At 46.5% G+C, this 21,154-nt stretch overlaps 1 protein-coding gene across 2 annotated transcripts in view; it reads left to right on the top strand.

Moving 5' to 3' along the window:
• Positions 1-21,154, top strand: part of ATP6V1C1 (ATPase H+ transporting V1 subunit C1) — a 354,471-nt gene that overhangs the window by 119,018 nt on the left and 214,299 nt on the right. For both annotated transcript variants that reach the window (XM_085605130.1, XM_085605131.1), the window contains exon 4: positions 15,238-15,323. In XM_085605130.1, coding sequence (XP_085461256.1) covers positions 15,238-15,323 — 86 coding nt within the window. The remainder of the gene's footprint in view (positions 1-15,237; positions 15,324-21,154) is intronic.

The following is a 21,154-nucleotide window of genomic DNA, read 5'->3' as shown; positions in this document are numbered from 1 at the left end:
AAGACAGGGGCTGGCCAAGCTCCTGTATTTTGACTCAGAGACAGAGTTGTACATTCTCACATCTTCCAACCTCTATCTTGACAAAGCTCCCACAAGGCCTTCCAGAGTACATTAAACAAAAGCAATCGCTCAGAAAAACAGAAAGACCTTGAATGTGAATAACCAAAACAACTTGCAAGCACTGCTGTGCACGCAGAAAAACTGCAGCAAGGAAAAAGGGTGACATGAGGCCATCTCAAAGCCAATAGTAAGCACTTATATAATTCTCATAACCCAAACTACTTGCAAGCACTACTGTGCACGCAGAAGCAAGGCAAAGTCAGAAAACAAGATGACATGAGGCCATGTCAAAGCCAATAGTACTGTTCTACTCCGTGACAGCTCCCACTAAAAGACTGCAAGATTACAAGTCAGAAGAGAAGCATGCATATGCAGGACCGTCCTACATTAAGGCTAGGGTAAAATAACACACTAAAGTCCGTTAAAATGATGGTCTTTGAAGGTCATCGTGGGGTGCCAAACCGCAAGAGTGGCTCTTTCACTACACCAAGGCAACTCCGGTCCTGAATTATGTATAGACGGAGAGGGTACTCTGTCGCAATGGCAGCAGAGTTCCCTCCCCACTAATGTAGTGGTCTGTCAGCTGCATTTAAGTGCAGGTGCATTTTAGGATTAATTACGGCGGAGACTACTCTGTCTCTGCCATGATTAATCCCCTCAGATGTCCCGGGGGAGTAAGGGGCGTAGGAGAAATGGCTACATTTCCGCTCACTCAATTTTGATGGGTGGACATGCAGTAATATTTTACTGTTTCTTACTGCCAGGTAAAACCTGGCAGGAACAGTAAAATAATTATAATGCTCCCACCACCATGGGGGAAGACCGCCATGGCAAAGGTAGCATTATATTCTTTCTTTTAAAAAAGAAAATCCTGTTTCCCGATTTTCATTTTGAAAAGAAAAAATGAAATAGTCTGCTACTGGGCTGCATCATGCTGATTACCGCAGCTGTCTTCACAGTGGTCCCTTAAATTGCTTTTATAAATGACCGCCTGCCTGGCAGTCATTTATAAATCTGATGGGTAGTCCTTCCACTAGGGCAATGGATTAATTTTCTCTGATGCCCTGGCAGACCCACTGGCCATCCACCAAGATTTAAATCAGGCCCTTGCACTTGTGATTCGGCACCCGAGATCCTAGAATTGAGCTGTTTCCAAGTTCCTGCCGAAAGTATAGATACAGAAAAAAAGTCTATCAAACCAACAACTAGAGCGTGTTATGCATCTATATAGAAATATTTTGTTCATTGCTTTCAAAACTTAAACATGCAGTTCTTAAATGTAAATATCCAAAATATTTGTTAGTTGTTAAATCTACAAAAAGTGTGTTTGTGTCTCTCTTTCTGTCCTGTCCCGCTCCTTCACAAGAAACCGACTCCGTGGATAATGTGACATCAAGTTTTAATGCGCTGAAAGGACCTGGCGCGTTTCAACATGTATATGTATTTAGCGGCTATGGCTGCAAATTAGAGAATGGACTTAGCAGTCTACTTTTAAAATACCAGTAAACTAAACCTTCAGAGAAGGAGTAAAGCAGGCAGTACCCGCGGTGTTAACTCCAATCTCTTCATGCGGTTTAAACATTGCCCTTCCTTGACATATGGGGCCTCATTTGAGCCCCTAAATCCTTGCCTGCTTTATCTTATTTTTTATTTTTTTTAACCTCTTCTTATTAAACAATAGTCAGCTTGTAAAAACATGATCATATTCTTACATTGGGTTGCGTACTTTGTCGATGGCATACACATTCTAATATACAGAGACATGTCATAATATCAATGGTTCCTTGGCGTTCAACAGTTCAATTCACACCAACCCCTGTGCCCTCCCCACCTAACTAGATACCCCCCCCCCCCCCCGAACTCCCTGTAGTCTTCCCACCGCTGCCAGATTTTCGCTCATTTCCCGGGGCATCCCCTGCTTTTGTAAATGGTCTTTTCTGCCGCACAGCACAAGTCCATGCCCTTTTTCCACTGTGAGACCTTAGGCAGTTGAATCGCCCCCCCATGCCCCCGCAATATTCCTCTTAGCAACCATCGCAGCCACCTGTAGCCAGACTCTTTGATATTTGGGCCAAATCAGTTCCCCAGTTACACACAATATATGCCATCTGGCGTCCAGGGGGACTTCCTGTTCCAACACCTCGGACATAATCCGGACCACCTTCGTCCAGTATATCTGTATGATCGGGCAATCCCACAGGATATGAGAAAACGTTCCCATCTGGGTACACCCCCTCTGACACTCCTCAGTTAAGATGCACCCTAATTTAAAAATAAGTGTGTTGGTGTAGTAGGACCTATGCCGAATCCGCAGTTGAACTAATCTAAAACGTGCGCGGATCGCCACATCTCTGGGATTCAACACTACCTCCTCCCAGTCATCATCCTCTAATAGTCTCACATCGGACTCCCACGCCTCTCGCAACGTGGTTAGTAAATCTGGTGAGTTGTTTATAATTTTCTTGTATGTACAGGACAGTGCCTTCTCCAGAATTGGGTCCAGCAACAATCTGTCTTCTAAAGGACTATACTCGGGGATCTGGTCTCCATCCTGAAGATGTCTGCCCAGCGCATGCTTCAACTGCAAATATTTATAGTGTTCCATGGGTGCCAACTGAAATTCTGCCTGCAGCTCTGAGAATGATAACACCGCCTATCTCTGCCTGACATCCCACAAGCGTACAATATCTATTAGCTTCCATTTCGAGAAGCCCTGCAATCGACCCACCTCCCGGAGCACGTAACTGGTCCGTAAAGGAGTCTGCTCGGTCAGCCATCCTGCCCAGCCAGGAATCTAGTAGCCTTAGTCCATGCCATCCGTACTAATTGAGTATGCGGGGGCATACCGTCCTGTCTCTCCCGACCATATAATGCCCGCAGGTATCCGTCTGCCCCCATTGCCCAGTGGTTGACCCTATATGCTGGATCGTTCCTATCTGCAAAGGCCCAGTCGTAAATGACAATAAGTTGTGATGCCCAATAGTACTTTTGGATGTCTGGGACGGCCAAATCTCCCTCGTACACCCATTTCTGCAGTTTGGCCAATGATATCCGTGCACCCCCCCCATCCGACAGCAACGTTCTTAACTCACTGTCTACTTCCTTAAAGAATGGGTCTGGTATTTGGCAGGGGGTATTTTGTAGAACATAGTGTATCCGTGGCAGCAAAATCATCTTGAAGAGAACTGCCTTTCCCATCGGGGAAATTGGCAGCTTCCTCCAATGTGCGACGTCACTCTTCAGACGATCCAACTGTGGCTTTAGATTCCTCGCCAAAAACGCTGTGTCAGATTTTTCGATCTGTATACCCAGGTATTTAAAACTAGTTTTGATCTGGAGTTTGGCGTCGCCACCTAGTCACGGGGGCGGCCCATCCGGCAGCATATAGAGGAGGGACTTATCCCAATTGATCTGATACCCGGAGTAGCCCTCAAAAAGCTTGAAGATCTGGAGCAATCGGTTAATTGTAAACCGTGGTCTTGTTGCGTACAAGAGGACATCATCAGCGTACAACGATATCCTTTCCTCCCACTGGTCACCCCCATAGATACCCGAGATTACCGGATCCCCTCTGACCCATGCCGCCAAGGGCTCAAGCGCCAGTGCAAACAAGATCGGTGAGATGGGGCATCCCTGTCTTGTGACCTTTCGCAGAGTAAAAGGGCGAGACACCTAGCCATTTACCCGTACCCTGGCCATGGGCTGCGTATAGGGCAGCTTGATCCAGGCGAGGAACGTGGGCCCAAAGCCGAACCTCCCCAGGACTTCAAACAGATAGTTCCATTCAATACTATCAAACGCCATGCGGGCGTCCAGTGACAAGAGGGCCACCTCCACCCTTACCAGATGCATTACCCCATACAGTCGTCGCTAATTGAGTCTCGTACTTCGGTGGGACATAAAGTCCGACTGATCCAGGTGTATCAGATTAAGAATGGGCACCAGAAGTCTATTCACCAAACCTTTAGCCAGAATTGTGACTTCTAAATTTAACAACGAGATCGGGCGATACGAGCCTCACTGATCCGCCGGTTTACCGACCTTAGGGATCACAACTATCGTCGCTGTTCGCTAGTAAATTGGTAGCGAACCACGATTCCTCACCTCGTTAAACATGGCTAGAAGGTATGGGGCTACTGTGTTGGCTGTACATTTGAAAAGTTCTATTGGTTGTCCGTTGGGCCCCGGTGCCTTCCCCGCCTGCAGATCCTGTATGACACTCACTATTTCCTCCTCTGTTACCTCCCTATCTATAGAATCCCTGTCCTCCTCCGCTACTACTGGCAGGCGCATTTCCGCAACAAGTTCACAACAGTCTTGGGCCATCCTGACCAGAGTCGAGTCATAGAGCTCCTCATAGTAGTCCGCGAATACACGTGCTATGTCCTCTCCCGCAGAGTGTGTGTTCCCGTCCCTGTCTTTTATTTCTGCCACCCAGTTCCTCTCTCTATCGTGTTTTTCTAGCCACGCAATCATTTTATTAGCCTTATCCCCCAGGTCGTATATTTATTATTTGTGTAGCCAAGGCAGCCGACCTGGCTGCGTCAGTATCCAGATCCTGTAATTCACTCCTCCGAAGATCAATTTGGTGCGCCAGCTCCCTATCTTTCCTCCCACCCTCCATATAGAGTGCTTCCAACCCAAGTACTGCCGTCTCCAACGCGCCCCAGCGCTATCTCTTTTCCTTATTTTCCATCCCAATGCATGCTTGGACATGACCCCTCATTACCGGCTTAAACGCTTTCCACAGGGTACCCGCCCCCTTCACTGACCCTACATTCTCCTGAAAGTAAAGTTGCGCTCTTTCCTTGACCTTCTGGGTGTTCTCTTTATTCTGAAAGAACCAGGCCAGCTTTAGTTTCTTGAATTGGAGAGGCTTTCTTGGTAGCGTTCGCACCCTTACCCAGAATATTGAGCTACAAGCATTGTCCATTCAAGGACCTTTCACACAGATATCCAAGAGCAAAATTGTAGTAAGATTGCACACTTGCATCTTGCCAAAGTTAGCATTGAATTTTTATATTAATCAGTCCTTTGAGTTACCTTCTTTCTTGCCGCAAGCACGTTCTCTTGCAGAAAGAACACTTAATAGTTAAGATGAGCTATTTTGTACTATATTGACCATACACTGTCAACTCAAAAAACTGTTATTTGTTGCATTTGTCCAACCATAGCATGGTAAACTAAACTCTAAAGCCGGTTTTGCCAGGAGGACCATAATTTGTATTGAAACATTCCGCTAGCTGACATTAGCAAACCTGCTACTTGGTCGTCAATCTACACATTTGTACTAAACATTACTTACTGGCCATCCAAGCCCGGCAAGAAGCACAAGTCGCCAAAATGTACTTAAAACTTTATTCTAGACATCTTCTGCTTTTGTTCGCAAACCATCTCTTTAGGAAAAGGAGTACTGCTTTCCAACCTGTGCACAACATGTGATCTACAGCATCTCATGCTGCAAAATGAAAATTCTACTTACCTGTAACAGTTGGTTTGAAGCTTGTAGTGCTGAAGATTTACATTTTTTAGCAATGCGTTTCCTCGAATGCAAGTGTACGCCAGAATGTATGATACCTAATCTTTTCTCACTTACATTTATAATGCCTTACTTTAGTTCAGACATACTGGTGCTTCACATTTTCACACTAAAACTTACTCAAAGAGGGAAAATGACAATCTGAGGTGGAAGCTGCGTCCTGGTGCATTATGGGTTTCAAGGGAGGTATCACGACTCACCTGGGAACAAAAACTATGATTTAGAAGAAAAACAACTTACATCATCCAATCCCAACAGAAAATGGCAGGAGTGTTGGTAGTATAACGAGCTCAAAACTGACTATAACTGGTAAGTAACATTTCTGATGAATACTTCTAACCGCAGTTTCCTCACCTGTAGAATATCCCTAGGTGCCAGACTGGATCTGGCAGATTGGTCTGTTCCCATTGGGCGCAGGGTCAAAACTGATTTGCATATGGCTGGGTCCAAACTGGAATGGCATGGTGAGCAAAAAACTGATGGACTTAGGGCCCTATCTCTATACGGGGTAAATGTATGACATTGTTCTGCATTCTGTCCATCAATTGTTCTTTTTGCAGTAGTCATCACACGGGCAGCTCAAGTCCTGGAATTAGAATTGCTGTCCGGTGAAAAACAATGTCCTCAGTGATGTTTTGCAGCCTGGAAAGGCCTTGTCTGCACTCTTGCTGCCATTCAATGAAGTCCTAAATGACAACCTTATGGGCACTTGGGCTAAACCATGTTGCTCCCCACCTGTAAATGGGCAGTATGACGCCACAGACCTGATCTGGGTGACCCTGCCTTTTTGAATCAACACTCTACTTTAACGAGCCAGGTGGTTCAGGCTTTTAGTAATGGGATCAATCCAGACTCATTATATATGAACCCCTAGATAGGAAGTTGGAGGAGAATTGAGGTATTGGGGTAACAAATATTCTCTTATAATCTTGCCCTTCAGGTTTTTTGCTGTGTAGGTATTTCCAAGCCTTATGGGACATGATCATTGAGATCTTGCCAGCAGTCTCAGAGGAATTCTCTGTCAACTGGCATGGACCTATGAGGATGGCCGGGATGTGGCCAGATATATCATACGGTTAGGCAAGGACATGACACTGTTTAAACATAGCAGTTGGGACTAGCATGGTGCTCTGGCGCTACACACAGATGAGATCCCAGGGTTTCTCGTGTGACATTAAGGCGTCACTCATAGATCTCCCTTTTGACAGGTCTCACTTGATTGGCGAGAAGGCCAACTCCGCCCTACTGTGCTTTAAAGAAAGTAGTGCCGCATCGCGCTCCCTTGTTTTCAAACCCGCAAGGCAGTCTCCCCAACAGTGTTGTTCCTTTTGAGGCTTGTTCCTATTGAGGCGTGTCACCCTAGCAAGAAGCACCCCCAATTCTTTCTGGGCCAGGGTAGATGATTTATCAAACAGCGTTCAGTCGTGCAGGGACAAAGAACCTCCCAGTCCCCCGTCCCTCCGCACTAGCCTCCAAGCCACTTTAATTTGCTCTTAGCGCTACCTGACCACTCTGTGGGAGGAAGAATTGGTCATTTTCTCTACAGCTGGCAGGCTCTAACCTCCTGAAAGGTGGACCCTGCAGATAATTCAACTGGACTATGCCCTGTCATTCCTTCCTGGCCCGCCGCCTCTCCCACCTACTTCGACACCACTTTTGGGGGAGCCCTTGTCCGATTTGCTACAGGATGTTCAACCCTTTTTTGGCGAAAGGAGCCGTAGAGAGTCCTGGTCTCAGCAATTGGAACTTGATGTTACTTCTTCATTTCCTTGTGCTGAAAAAGAGTGGAGGTCTTTATCCTATTTTGGATCTCCGACCTGTCCGTTTCTTTCTGCTGAAGGATGAATTCTAGATGATCTCACTGGCCAGGGTCTGTCTGACCTGGATCCAAAAAACAAATGGTAGTGCTGGATCTGTGAGACTGCTACTTCCATGTTCCCTTCTTGTCAGTCCACAGGTGCTACTTGTAGTTTAAGGTGGAGTACCAGTATTTTCAGTTTGCTGTTCTTCATTTTGGCCTCATGAATGCCCCACAGGTGTTCACGAAAGCGATGGTTGCACCATACCACAGGAAATCAGGTGTGCCAGACTTCCCCCGTCTTGACGACTGGCTGTTGAAGGCGAGCTTGCTACAATCATTTGTGGACCACCTTCAGATGATAGCAAACCTCTGTACATTGTTTGGGTTCACTATCAAACTGCTCAAGTCACACTTGTCTCTTCTGCAGACGCTGCCTTTCGTCTGAGCCATACTGGTACTGTGAATTACCGGCCCTTGCTTCTGCATCAGGGACTCCAGGAATTTTGGGCTATGATTCAGATATTTCAACATCGATGTTGGGTCCCAGTGAGTGTGGCTGTCAGTCATCTTTGACTAATGGCCTCCTGTAGCCTGTTTGTTGACCATGCCAGGTAGCATATGCAGGCTCCTTAGTGGATCTGAAGTCTGAATGAGTCCAGCACCGAGGAAACCTGTCGGATTTCATCCAGTTTCGGAGGAGACTGCTGAAGATCTGCAGTGGTGGCAGCTCAACCACATTGGACAAGTGACCCCTTTTTTAACCCCACCCAGAGCCGATGGTAGTGAGCGACACATCACCGCTGGGTTGGGGAGGTCATCTGATAGAGGTGGAGGTCACAGTACTCTGGTCTTCAGCGGAGACCTGTCTCTACTTCAACTTATTGGGGTTACGACCATTCACTTGGCATTTAAAGACTTCCTGTCATCCATCAAAGGCTGGCTGGTACAAGTCCTCATTGACAACACCAGTGCCATGTGGTATTGCAACAGCTGGGCAGGATTAGGCCCTGTTGGGAAAGTTACTCCTGTGCAACTGTATAGTCGAAGCATTTCCTCCAAAGTACATCACCTGGAAGTATCTTTAAACTCCAGGGCAGATTAACTTAGTTGTTGATGCTTAGCGAATTGTGAATGAGATTTACATCTGGAAGTAGCACAGGATGTCTTACAGCGATGAGGAGAACCCTCGCTTAGTCTCTTTGCCACAGCCAAGAACAAGCAATGTCAACACTTGTATGTGCAGTAGTTCTAAAGAAGGTTCTCTATGAGATGCTTTCCGCCTAGAGTGAAGCATAGGACTCCTTGCCACTGCTAACTTTCTTGCCTCGAGTTCTGAAGAAGATCAGAAATGACCTGACCCAAGTCATCCTAGTGGCTCCAGATTGGGCCAGGAATGTGTGGTACGCAAAACTTCTGAGAATGAGCATCAGTCCTAAGATTAGGCGGCAGCTTTGGGAGTTATATGTCATAGATGCAAGGCATAGTCTTGCATCCGGGCCTGCGTAATCTACACCTCCATGTGTGGAGATTGAATGGCGGCAGTTGACGGCAATCGATCTCCTCTCAAATTAGTGGATGTCATGCTTCCGGCCCAGGGTCCTTTAACAAAATCAGTTAATGCTGGGACAAGATTGTGGCACCTGTAATATGGAATCGTTGCAGGCCAAAATCAATGTCTTATTGTTTGTTGTATATTTTGCCCAGCAAGGAATACAGTGGCCACAAAGGCTATCTGCCGACCTTTCTATTTGTTTGCGTTTACCGGACCAAACATACTTTTTCAAATCACCTGTTGTGATGCAATTTCTCAAAGATTTAATTAACATGTTTTCTCCTCAACCCTCCGTGATGCCACAGTGGGACCATAATTTAGTCTTTACTTTTCTAATGTGCACCCTTTTTGAAAGTCGTTGCACAGCTGTCTCAACGTCTCCTGATTCTAAAGACAGTTTTTAGGTCTCGACTGGCATTAGCAGCGCGCATGCGCTGCTCTCGCCACGTGAGGGCTTTTTGCAATCGATACGGATTTAGAAGGGACTTGAAGCCCCGCCCCTGTTTCCCATTAGTTCGCGTCATCGTTTATGGTAAACGATGGCGCGTGATTGGAAATCTGGCTTCTTGGTTACCTCCTTGTCTACTTTTAGGACGGCCCATGTGGAAAGGCCGACGCCATCTTTGTTCCTGTGACGTGGGAGGGTTAGGTTTATGGCAAATGCATGCTTGTGATTGGAAATTGAGAGCGCAAGCCCACTTTCACTTTGAAAGCGCAGCGCTTTCAGACCGGAATTCCTACAAGGTAATGCGTGTCTGGCGTGTGACTGACTGCACATGCCCCGGTCCTGCCGGCCTTTCCAAATAAAACCCTTCTCCTTACACCGCTATAGGCAGGTGCATACTGCCTGCCAAGCGTGCGTGCAGTCGACACCTCTCGGTGAATGTCTGCCCGCTGCCTGGAAATACTCCCAAACACTGGGAGGCAGAGATGCTGCCCTCTCCCGCCTGACTTCCCCCTACTCCTCCACAGACGTCGGCCAGGGCCAAAGCAGACTCAGTCGGTGGCTCGGTTACAATTTGCTAGTTGGTTGTGTTGTGTTTGTATGCGATAAAAAGGTTTTAATCAAAACACCATCGAGAAGCAATCAATGCCGCATAATGGAACTTTCGGTTTGGATTGTTCAGGGTGCAGTGATTATTATAAAATAACACGACCTTAAAGCCTCCTGTGACCTGTCTTAATGTAAATACTATAAAGATATATATTTTTAATTTCTAGTTCATATTTTGTGAAAAATTAAGTGTGTTGCCGCTTATGCATGTATTTGGCATGGTAAAGACATTTACTGTGACGTCTATATTTCAAAAATATCTAATATTTCTTAACGAGCGCCTAAAAGTATCTTAGCGGGTGAAACGCCCGGTGTTGAAGGGTGATCTTGCAAGGTTGATTTATGTGTTACATTGTATAGCGCTACAACCAAGGAACCGGCAATCAAGCGCTTGCTCGCTGGTAACATATCTAGTAGCTTAAACAATGCGCGCTGGCTTTTAATCTTCTCCCTTCCCTTCTTTCTAACATACTGTTTACATCTCTAGTGCTCAGAAGCGGTCAGTCCATGGAGTATTAGCGCTATACCGATAAATAAATAAATGTGTATGCAGCCTTCAGGTCTCGAGACCGAATCATGGAAGTGTCACTTCAGGTTTCTTTTTTTCTGAGATCATTAACGAAAGGGCGATGGAGTTGCGCCTTCATCCCCTCCTTCCAGACACTTGCAAGCGCTTGAATGTCGTCGATCAATAATTACCTAAACTCAGTCCTGAAAGTTAGTCTATTAGACACTGCGACCTCGCAGCCTCTAAAGCGGCTACATTATTTTTTTTATTTGTTCTATTGTTTGAATATATTATTTTTATCGCGGTTGTGAACGGTTGTGACGTTTGAGGTAAAACGGGACAATTTGATACTCGTCGCAACGCGCACTCGACTCTACAGTATTGAAAACAGGCTTTATATGTTCTTTGTTAAAAATGTGTCTGTTTTGTGCCAAACTCCGTTTTTTTATTTTTTGGGTATGATCTTGTTAGTATGCAATAAATAAAATATATTACTTCTATAGCACAAAAAATGGTCCATACACCCGTACCGAGAGCGCTGATAATATTATGATTGTGTTTTTTTATGTTTCGTTAAGACTTACAATAGGCCTGCTTCGTGTAAAGTGCAAGTGATTTTAATAAGTTAAAGTCATCTAAATATATCACGTAAGACTGGGGAGGGTCACAAAACGGGTTCAGGGGTCCTTCGACCTCAGACACTCTGCTCTGTTAGACTTCGGGAGGGGTATCTGACAGGGGTGCGTGGGTGGGTGGGTCAGAGGTGGGTCCCCATATTTACCATCTCGCAGACGTGCTTGGTTAGTACAGCCTCAGAGGTTTTCGGACCATCTGATTGCACATCAGGCGGGGTAATGTACACGGCTTGGACATCTATGTGTAATCAGGCCGCGCATGCTGACTCAGACTTTCATCCTCCTGGGTCGATACAAGTGAGTAGCATTTGAGGCGGATGATACTGACGCGCCTGTTTTAAATGTAGGCAGGTAGTTTCCGGTCAAACTGGGAAAAACTGTATATTGACTATGTTTGCAAGTTCAGAATTCTTCACCTGAGGAAATAAAAGCGTATGTACGTACGCACGTGTGCGTGTAAGAAGAATCTCTAATATACGGACAAACACATAACTATCTCTAAACCTTATGTACTGGTACTGGATGTATAGTTAGTTTACTAACTGTCCGTTGTGGCTCCAAAACAAGCGAACTATGATCCCGGCTAACCCGCCTGACCAAACTGTGTGATCCTTGCAAAATCGCGGTCGCAGTTGCTTGCAATTGTAATAAAATAACTGCGACTTTATTTGAGTAAGACAATTTATTGTAAGAGCAACAGAGCTCAGTGGTTCGTATTTAATTTAATCGCGTTTTAGTAGCACGGAAGTCTAACACAGAATGAAAGAAACAGTATGCAAGGTGTGTGTGTTTTTTAAATGAACTCGGCAAAGCATCTGAATACGCCAAGTGTATGTTTCATTACAGCAAGCTGACTTGCTGTAACATTGGCGCCTATTTAGTTACACTCATGCTAGTAACTCGGCCTGAAGCAAATATAGCGCCTTCATTATTAATGGAGGATGTGGCATAAGGGTTGCTGACTTTGGCAATGGGGGAAGCAGGTTCGAGTCTGACATTGGCTAAACATCCCGTGATTCTGGGCAAATCACTTAATCTCCCCATGCCTACCAAAAATGAACGTGTCCCTGTGTAACGTTACTGGTGCCCATGTGAAGCCAGGGCTTTAAGTGGGGCGGGTCTTGCCGGTGCTCAGCACCGGCAGTTCTAAAAAGTAGGTGCCGAGATGGGTCCCTATCGGGCTGTCAATTTTCGCCCTCACCCTCCGTAAACAGATACATCTTAACTCTGCGGCAGTGCCACTGGTCACTGCCTTTAAGGTAACATCGAAGAGACGCGTTATAGTTCTTTCACAGTCATATAATTTGAAAATGGAAGCATTTTCAATATTATATATGCAACAAAGCCATAGTTGCTGCTTATTTATCTTATGCAGCTAACAACCATTGGCAAAGCCAATAGTCCTGGCTTGTTGTAGGTGTAATGTTACTTGCTGTAGTATATATCTGGATGCAAGGATAGAAACAGCAAAATGCCCGACGGGTGGCACACTATGATAAGCACAGATTTTTAGCGTGGGTATGTTTAACCCACGCCCTTAATTACATCGGCCACGCCCCAGAGACCATCCACAGTTTTTTCTTCCCACTTAAAGCACTGTGTAAAGCTCTCCAATACTTTAGGGTCGTGTTCACTCTTTATAAAACTGCAACAAAAAAAACAGTGCATGTACACTGCTTGCTGACAAGTCCTGGCTTCTAAGTGTTGTAGTAGCAGATGCTGCATCTGAGATGCAGCTATTTACACAAATCATTTGTATGGCAGAAGTGAAAGGTTGAGCCAGCCGTGGCAGAGCCCGAGGCCTGTATTATAAAAGCACAGCACTGCAGCATGTGCACTAACCCTCTGAAGGTCCATACTCCATGTCAGTATGTTAGTATGGGGGCTAAAAAAAAAAAAAAGTCAGATTGTGTCACCTCCTCGCTGGGAGACAACAGCGCACACTCAATACTGTTTTATCAATGGGAAGTAGTATTAACAGAAAGCTAGAACACAACTTGTATAATAATTATTTTGATAGAATTTTTTCATTATTAGAAGTCTCGGCTGTCCCGTGAAACACGTAGAGAGCAGCATGAGAAGAGCTGGCACTGGGTCAGAACTGCCCACGCGCCCTTCTGGCATAGCGTGGTACTGCAGCTGGGAGTGGGGACCTTCTTATGGTAGAGCACCCTGGCTTTGTATAAGCCACGACCATCATGGGTCGACAGGGTCCGGCAGTGTCTACCATAAGAAGGACACCCACAGGGTAATCGAACATATCATCCAGCAGCAGGCGAGGGGCATGGGAGCACAGTGGCTATGATTGGAGGTGGTGGAATATGGCAATTTGAAAGTACGGAATGGAGCATTAAGGCTCGAATAACAATGCATCGTAACGAACGCCCCACTGCCGGCCTTTGAGGAATACAGCTCTCCCATTGGCTAAAGTACCACCTATTAGATTTCAGGTTGGTTTGAATGTCACTAAGCTCCAGGAATTGAGGCTTTCCGCACTGAAGAAGGTATATATATATATCCTACGGGCGGTCGCCAGCAGGTAGATATAGTTGGGACCTATTTTCCATAGGAAATCCGCAACATTCTATTTGAAATAACGTTGGCACCGGGGGCCGAGAAATATATATATATATATATATATATATATATATATATATATTAGATATAAAGCAGCTTTATTAAACTTACATTAGCACTTCGTATAACAACTATCCTTTCACTTTAAGATGTTTTGTCACTTTCTGTCAAAAATACCTGAGGACCTACAGCAATTCCATCTCAAGTTTAATAGATCTACTTCTGGTGCTGCACACCTTAGACATTTTCCTTTCGGTCTCTTTTTATTTATTGTAATTCTATCAATCTAACATATTTGTATTGTATTAATTTAAACACTGCATTTCTCGGAGGTTCGCATGTATACAGAAAATAATTTTCTATTGAGTGTCAATAAACTGCAACTATAGGTCCCTTTGTTGTTGCTCTCTGATCTTGTTTGAATGTTTCATCGACTTCAATGATTCCTTTCTCCTACTACTAGCTCCTCAATCACGGTCTTGACTTTATATGTTGTGGTTCTTTATGTAACTCTGGGCAAATACTTTCCACTATGGTGTTCAATCGTCCTATATTTTGCGAGGCAATCACTATAAGTGGCTTGCCCACATTGAGGGTAAAGACTGTTTTTGCTTTTCCACTTCTTCCTATGATGATTGTTTCTGAATGAGACAGTTCCACATTGGGAGGCTAGACTTAAGAGATGGGGTTATTTGTGATTATTAAATTAAATGGTGTATGAGGTGTTGGCTTCCTTGCAAATATCTAGTATTTACTTGTAAGTGTAATAGTAACCAAAAAGCTGGTGTCTCAGAAAAGTAGATATAGGTTAGTGAATCCAGAAACTGATAAGACCATGATCTGTTGGATGCCTATATGTTCTGCACCTAAATCTTGATGGCAAGATCGCTCAGTAAGTTAGATTCTGTCAGCAGACATTTACTGTGACCTGTAGGTCACAAGATTAAAAACCGACATGGCAGACTAAATCTTGCATCCTTTCGTGGTTCGCAAATTAACTTGAAAATGTCAGAAGTTCGATATAAAATGTTATGTGAAAAACAAGACATTAAATTAAATCGGGCAATGTTTGCTCTTCTTCTGAAGATTTCTCTATTTGATCTCTCAAAAAGAGGTCCCTGTTGGCTGCCTGGCTTTACCCTTAGGTCAACAGGCTCTCCTCATGCTCTGGACATGAGAGCCACAAGTCATTCATTGTCTTGCAGCCCACTCTCATGAGCTTGAGCTCTCAGATCTACACCTGCTTAGACACTAGGTGCATCAAAACCATTCTGCTGCTTTCAGGGATGTTCACAACCAATGCCTGTCCACTGCCCAGCACAGCCACGGCACTTGTCACCAGGTATCAGCTTTCTGGAATCTTTGTGGTAAATACAGGACCATAGGGTAGTGCAGACTGCTTTATCCATAGACTCCTTTAAGGGGAAGGTTTTATGAACAAAAACAGTGTGGTTAAAATTTAGCTTGATGCCCATTACTTCCTAATATTTGATTTGGTCTTCATTCCACAGTGTTGTAAAGAAGGTGGCCCAGTATATGGCTGATGTGCTGGAAGACACAAAAGATAAAGTTCAGGAAAACCTGTTGGCCAATGGAGGTAACAAATATACTTTTGCTTAAATGTGCACTGACGAGCTTTTTCTTACAGGCCTTTTTGGAATCTTGAACTTTAATCACCTTTAGATCTAGATATTGACTTTGATAACCTTTAAATCTAAACCCTTTTCACAATTCAAACTTTTTGATTTTTGTAAACATTGTGTAGCTTGTTCTGAGCGTAGGATTCTGGAGCGCTTAAAAAAAAAAAGTATGCTTTTTTTTCTTATAAACATTAGCAGACCTAACAGAGTGCCTCCTTCATTCTGTTGTAGGGAAGTGCTTGCGCCTGCTTTTCTTTTTACTTTTGTTCGTAAGCGATGGTTTGGAGATGGAAGAGGAAACTTATTTAGTTGAGACTATGGCTATATATAGTTATTTTAAAACTTAAAGCTGAAAGGTAATGTATTTTTAATCTAAATGACTTCTTGCTGCAGATTCTTTACCTTCGAATTATCCCCAGGCATCAGACTGGATCCTTGAAATTTTTCGTGAGCTGTACTCCTGCTAGCTGGCGTCGATCAGCTCCCATGTGGTATCATAGGCGCCACCCCAGTGCTGACGTCTGTTCTTTTCTTTCCACGGCAGTCAGCACAGACCGGGAGAGAGCTACCCCTAGCCAATTTTAGACTGACCTTTTTCGAATTTTTGTCGAAGTCATTTGAGGTTTTTTTCTCCTGGTGTGTCAGGATGTCCACTAGGAAGGCCGACTTCAATCCCTCCAGCGCCTGTCATCGGCAGATGTCTGTGAAGAATCCGCACCTTATTTGCCTCTGGTACCTTGAGCGGGACCTCAATGTGACAATCTGCGTTGACTGCGCCGCGCACCCCAAGGCCTTGAGGGAGAACTCCTTGCTGCCTGACATGCGACACCGCGACTGTCCCGATCCCAGTCCAGAGGAAGGTCCCGGAGCCCAAGATCCTCGTTGCACTCCAAGTCGTCTTTGGGTAAGTCCCACAAGTGCAAGAAGAGTAAGAAATTGAAGAGGTCATTGACTTACCAATCTGTCAAAGTCATCTGGCGAGACGAGGGAGCGCAGTCATGCGAGACCTGGCTCCGCGGTTGAGTCTGCACCTCCCTAAGTTTCCGGTAGCCCGAGTGACCCCTACCCAACTCTGCGAAATCAATGAGGCCGTGAATCTCCTATTTGGGCATCCTGTTATTCCCGGCGTGCCTTCGGCCCAGTGGGTTCGTCAGGGGCCCCCACTGGTTCTCTGCAAGTGGTTCCGCTCCCGGCAGGCCCCTTGGATTCACAGATGGATCCAGACCAGCGCGGGTCGTACCACTTTGACCGTCTCGGCGCCAGTGCCATTTCTCCCGGAGCTGCTGGCGCCATCCCCATTCTCATCCCCTACTCTGACACAAAGCCGGAGGAGTATCGTACGACGCAGATTGCAACCATGCTTTCCGGTGCGGGAGCACAAACCCTATTCTTATGGGGTGGGACTAAAGAATACCAGCCCCTAGACCCCAACATGGACTGGTGTGAGGAATTGGCAGACGCCAGCAGACCGGGCAGCTCTCCTGATACTGGCATGCTCTCTCTCCCTACCGTGGCTATGGAGGAGTGAGCTTTTTTTTGCTGGGGTGGTAAGCAGGCCAGCTGAGGTCCTGGATCTTAGCCTACCCTCAGTGGTAGTCGAGACTAATGTCTTGACGGAGGTTCTTCAGCTGGGAGTGATCCCCTCAGAACCGCTTCTCCCATTTAATGAAGATGCTATGGACGTCCGGCTGGGTACTTGGTCCAAACCCTGCACGGGGGCTCCTGTGAACAGGATGATTGCCTGCTGCTGCTATCGCCCAGGGGACCCCAGCTATCTCACTCCACACCCTACCCCAGAGAGCTTGGTGGTCCAAGCCTCCTTTCCCCGTATAAATCCGGACTCCTTCACTACCACCCCACCGGAAAGGGAATCCAAGAGGCTGAACACCTTAGGAAAGAAAATGGTTTCTTCCACCAGCCTGGCCTGGCACTGCGGTGCGTGAACACCGCATGCCTTTTGGGTCATTAATCCCATGCCCTGTGGGATTCAGTTGCGCAGGTGCTGCCCGATGGAGGAGGCCTGGGCAATACTCTCCCAAGTTATGCCAGACTGGAGAGATGCAGCGAAGTTCACGATTCGATGTGGGCTGGACACGACCGACTTAGACCCCGTGGATCGGGGGAGCCAGATGTCGGGCCAGTCCACCACTCCTCCAGCACCTGCAGCCTCCATACTTCTTTAGTTTGCCCTCTTACCATCATGCGCATCCAGTGGGAGTATATGCCAATACCTGCCCTGCTGGAGTTCTATAATATCAGATCTCTGGGTTCTACAGATTGTATGAAGAGGCTACTCCCTCCCCTTTGTGGCTACCCCTCCACCCACTTGCGACAGGCTGACGGACTACCATCTCTCCTTGCTCTGGCAGGAAGTGGTGGCTCTGTTAGCCAAGGGAGCCACGGAGAGGTTTCAGGCGCAAGAAGTAGGTTGTGGTAGTTATTCCCTCTACTTTCTGGTGCCCATGAAGGACAGAGGCATTCGTCCTATCTTAGACCTGCGCCCTCTCAATGTCTTCCTCAACAAGGAGAATTTCATAATGCTCACTCCCGCTCAAGTCCTGTTTGCCCTGGACCTGGGAGACTGGATGGCAACGTTGAACTTGCAGGACGGATACTTCCACATTCCCGTTCTGCCTGCCCACAGGCGTTACCTGCGGTTCATGGTGGGCCACGAGAGCTTTCTGTTTGCCATGTTTTCCTTTGGCCTCACCAGCGCCCCTCGAGTGTTCACCAAGGTGATGGCAGTGGTTGCAGCCCATCTGCAGAAATATGGGGTGCCAGTCTTCCCCTATCTCGACAACTGACTGTTGAAGGCAGACGCTCCCTGGGCTGTCGTCCTCCACCTCCAGACTACAATGGATCTCCTGCACTCGCTGAGGTTCTTTATCAACGTGCTTAAGTCCCACCTTACTCCCTCTCAGGGACATGGTGCAGTTTCTGGTCTATCCTCCCGAATGGCGAGTCCAGGATATTCAGGCTTTTATACTCATATTTCAGCCTCTATCCTGGACTCTGATGAGACCGATTCTTAAGCTGCTTGGATGGCCTCCTGCATCCTGCTGGCATATGCAGACTCTTCAGTGGGTCCAGAAGTTCCAGTGGGCACAACATCAGCGTAATCTCTCTGACAAAGTCTGTATCTCGGAGGAAACTGCAAAAGATCTTCAGTGGTGGCTAACAAACTGTGATTGGGTCAGTGGCAGACCCCACTCCCTTCCCCTACCAGATCTGACAATGGTGACAGATGTGTCTCTCCTGAGATGAGACAACCATCTGGGAGAGGTCGAGATCAGAGGTATCTGTCGGAATCCGGACTCCACATCAACCTACTGGAGCTCTGGGCGATCCGGCTACCATTAAAAGACTTTCTGCCCTCCATTCAGGGAGGGATAGTACAGGTGTTCTTGCAAAACAAAACAAAAACACTGCCATGTGGTACTACAACAAACTGAGCAATGTGGAGTTGCACCCTTTGTCAAGAGACCCTGTATCTCTGGACATGGCTGGAACAGCAGGGCATTTACCTGGTGGTTCCACACTTGGCGGGCTCTCTGAACACCAGGGTGGACAAACTCCGTCGAAGATGCCTAGCAGATCACAAATGGTGTCTCCATCTGGAGGTGATGTAAGTTTTTTCAGCTGTGGAGAGAGCTTTGGTTACATCTGTTCATCACCCCCAAGAACGTGCAATGGTCGCAGTTTTGCACCGTGGAGTTTCCAAGGCGGCTCTCACTGGGGAAAACTTTTTGGCTTGAGTGGAGCTCAGGCCTCCTGTATACCTTTCAGCCCATACCACTCATGCCCAGAGTTCCCAAGAAGATCAGGAACAACCGAGCCTAGGTCATTCTTGTGGCTCCATACTGGGCTCAGAGAGTTTGGTATCCCGAACTGTTGAGCTGGCCATCGTTTCTCCGATCAGGCTGCCGCTTCAGGAGGATCTTCTGTCACAGCAGCAGGAGAGGGTTCTCCACCCGAACCTCTGAACACTTATCCTTCATGCGCATAGATTGAGCAGAGACAGTTGGCAGCTTTTGACCTTCCGCACGAAGTATGCACTGTTATCTTGGCAGCCGGGCGTCCCTCCAGCAAGAACTGTATACTCCTGCTGTTGGGACAAGTTTGTGGCATGGTGTGCAGAGAAACAGGTTGACCCTCTTTCTGCTCCCCTCTCTCAGGTCCTTCTCTTTATCCTAACTCTTGCTCAGCAGGGCTCTGCTCTGGGCACCAGAAAGGGCTATCTTTCTGCCATCTCAGCCTTTCTGCGGTTGACAAATCAGACATCCCCCTTCAAATCCCCTATTGTAAATAGGTTCTTTTAAGGTTTGCAACAAGTTTACACCTTCGTCCTTTATCATGCCTCAGTGGGACCTTAAACTGGTCTTAACTTTTCTGATGAGCGCTCCCTTGAACCATTGCACAATTGTCCACCAAGACAGCCTTCCTGGTAATATCTGCCCAGAGTGTCACTGAGCTTCAGTCTTTGTCATCCAAGCCTCCCTACCTAAACATCGACCCATTCAAGCTGGTTCTTCGCACTAGAGCTTACTTTCTGCCGAAAGTCATCACTCCCTGTAAGAACCTTACCAGGAGAAGATCCTGCAGGAGCGCCACGGAGTTTCAGGATACTGTTGTATAGATCCCAACCTTCCACCACCACCTAGTGTGTCTATCGAACCCTAGAGTACACTGGTAATAGGGGAAAGAGGGGAAACAAAACAAGGAACAAGAGAGGGGTAACAATCCCTGGAGCTGCAGTCTTCACTTCATCAGCGCATGAGGGGGACTTGGTTTTCTGGAAAAGGACAAAGACAGAGTGAGTAGGTATACCCAGACCCAACTAGATAGAACGTGGATAATCTACAATGTGTAAATACCTAGTTCCTGAACTGTGACTATCATAAGGGGCAAAGAATTATGTAGAGTCTTCCTGAGATTTAAACAGGAAAGGCACAGGGTTAACAAAGCCGGGAAGGTCACAGATACCATGAGATATGTCCCATCTTCAATGAGCAACAATGTTCCAGAGACACCAATGAGATAAGCGCTGTAACAGAGTTAAGCTGTATTTCCCCTTATACCCAGTACGCAGTTACCGTTACATAAACGGAAGGAGTCCAGCGATGAGTCGGGGTCCGAACAGGTTCCGAAGAGAAGCTCCACACCAAGTCCACACAGCATATGATTCGGTGGAGATGACTTGTTCCAGGGAAAGCAACACAAGACAAAAAGGGCAATAACTAAGGGGAGCAGAGGGCTTTACCAGTCCATCGGGGCGTCCAAGGAGTAGAAACGGGGGTTTGTTAAACCCGGCCGGCCCACGGGAATATATCCGGTAAGGTGGGCGGAGCCAACAACAACCCGCATAATCTCCGAACAAACGGAGCCGGAAGCACTGCAGATTTTCCAAGCACATAGAGGAATAACAAAAAAGATAGGGGCATACCCGAGTAACCAGAGCTCTGGACAATAGCTGATCCAATGATACTCAGCTAAAGGCAAAAAGATCAGGAAACGGAGGACAGGGTCGCAAAATCCGAGGGTAGTAGAATTTCCGAAGTCCGAGTCAGAAACAGGAAGTTTAACAAACAGCCTGCGGGGCAACACAAGAACGCGAAGCCTCGAGGTTACAGGAAGTCAGGCTTTTCTACTTGCCTGACTTCTTCGCGCTTGCGCGATAGTGAGCCGCCATGTTGGATCCGTTCTCGGCATTCCTGAGTCCGTTTTCTGCAATCATGACACTCCCTTTCATGTAGGCCAGTACATCACCCTCCCTACTTTATACGCTCTG

Source organism: Triturus cristatus, chromosome 5_1 (genome assembly GCF_964204655.1).
Source record: "Triturus cristatus chromosome 5_1, aTriCri1.1, whole genome shotgun sequence".
Classification (NCBI taxonomy): domain Eukaryota; kingdom Metazoa; phylum Chordata; class Amphibia; order Caudata; family Salamandridae; genus Triturus; species Triturus cristatus.
This window is presented reverse-complemented; position numbering and strand designations above follow the sequence as displayed.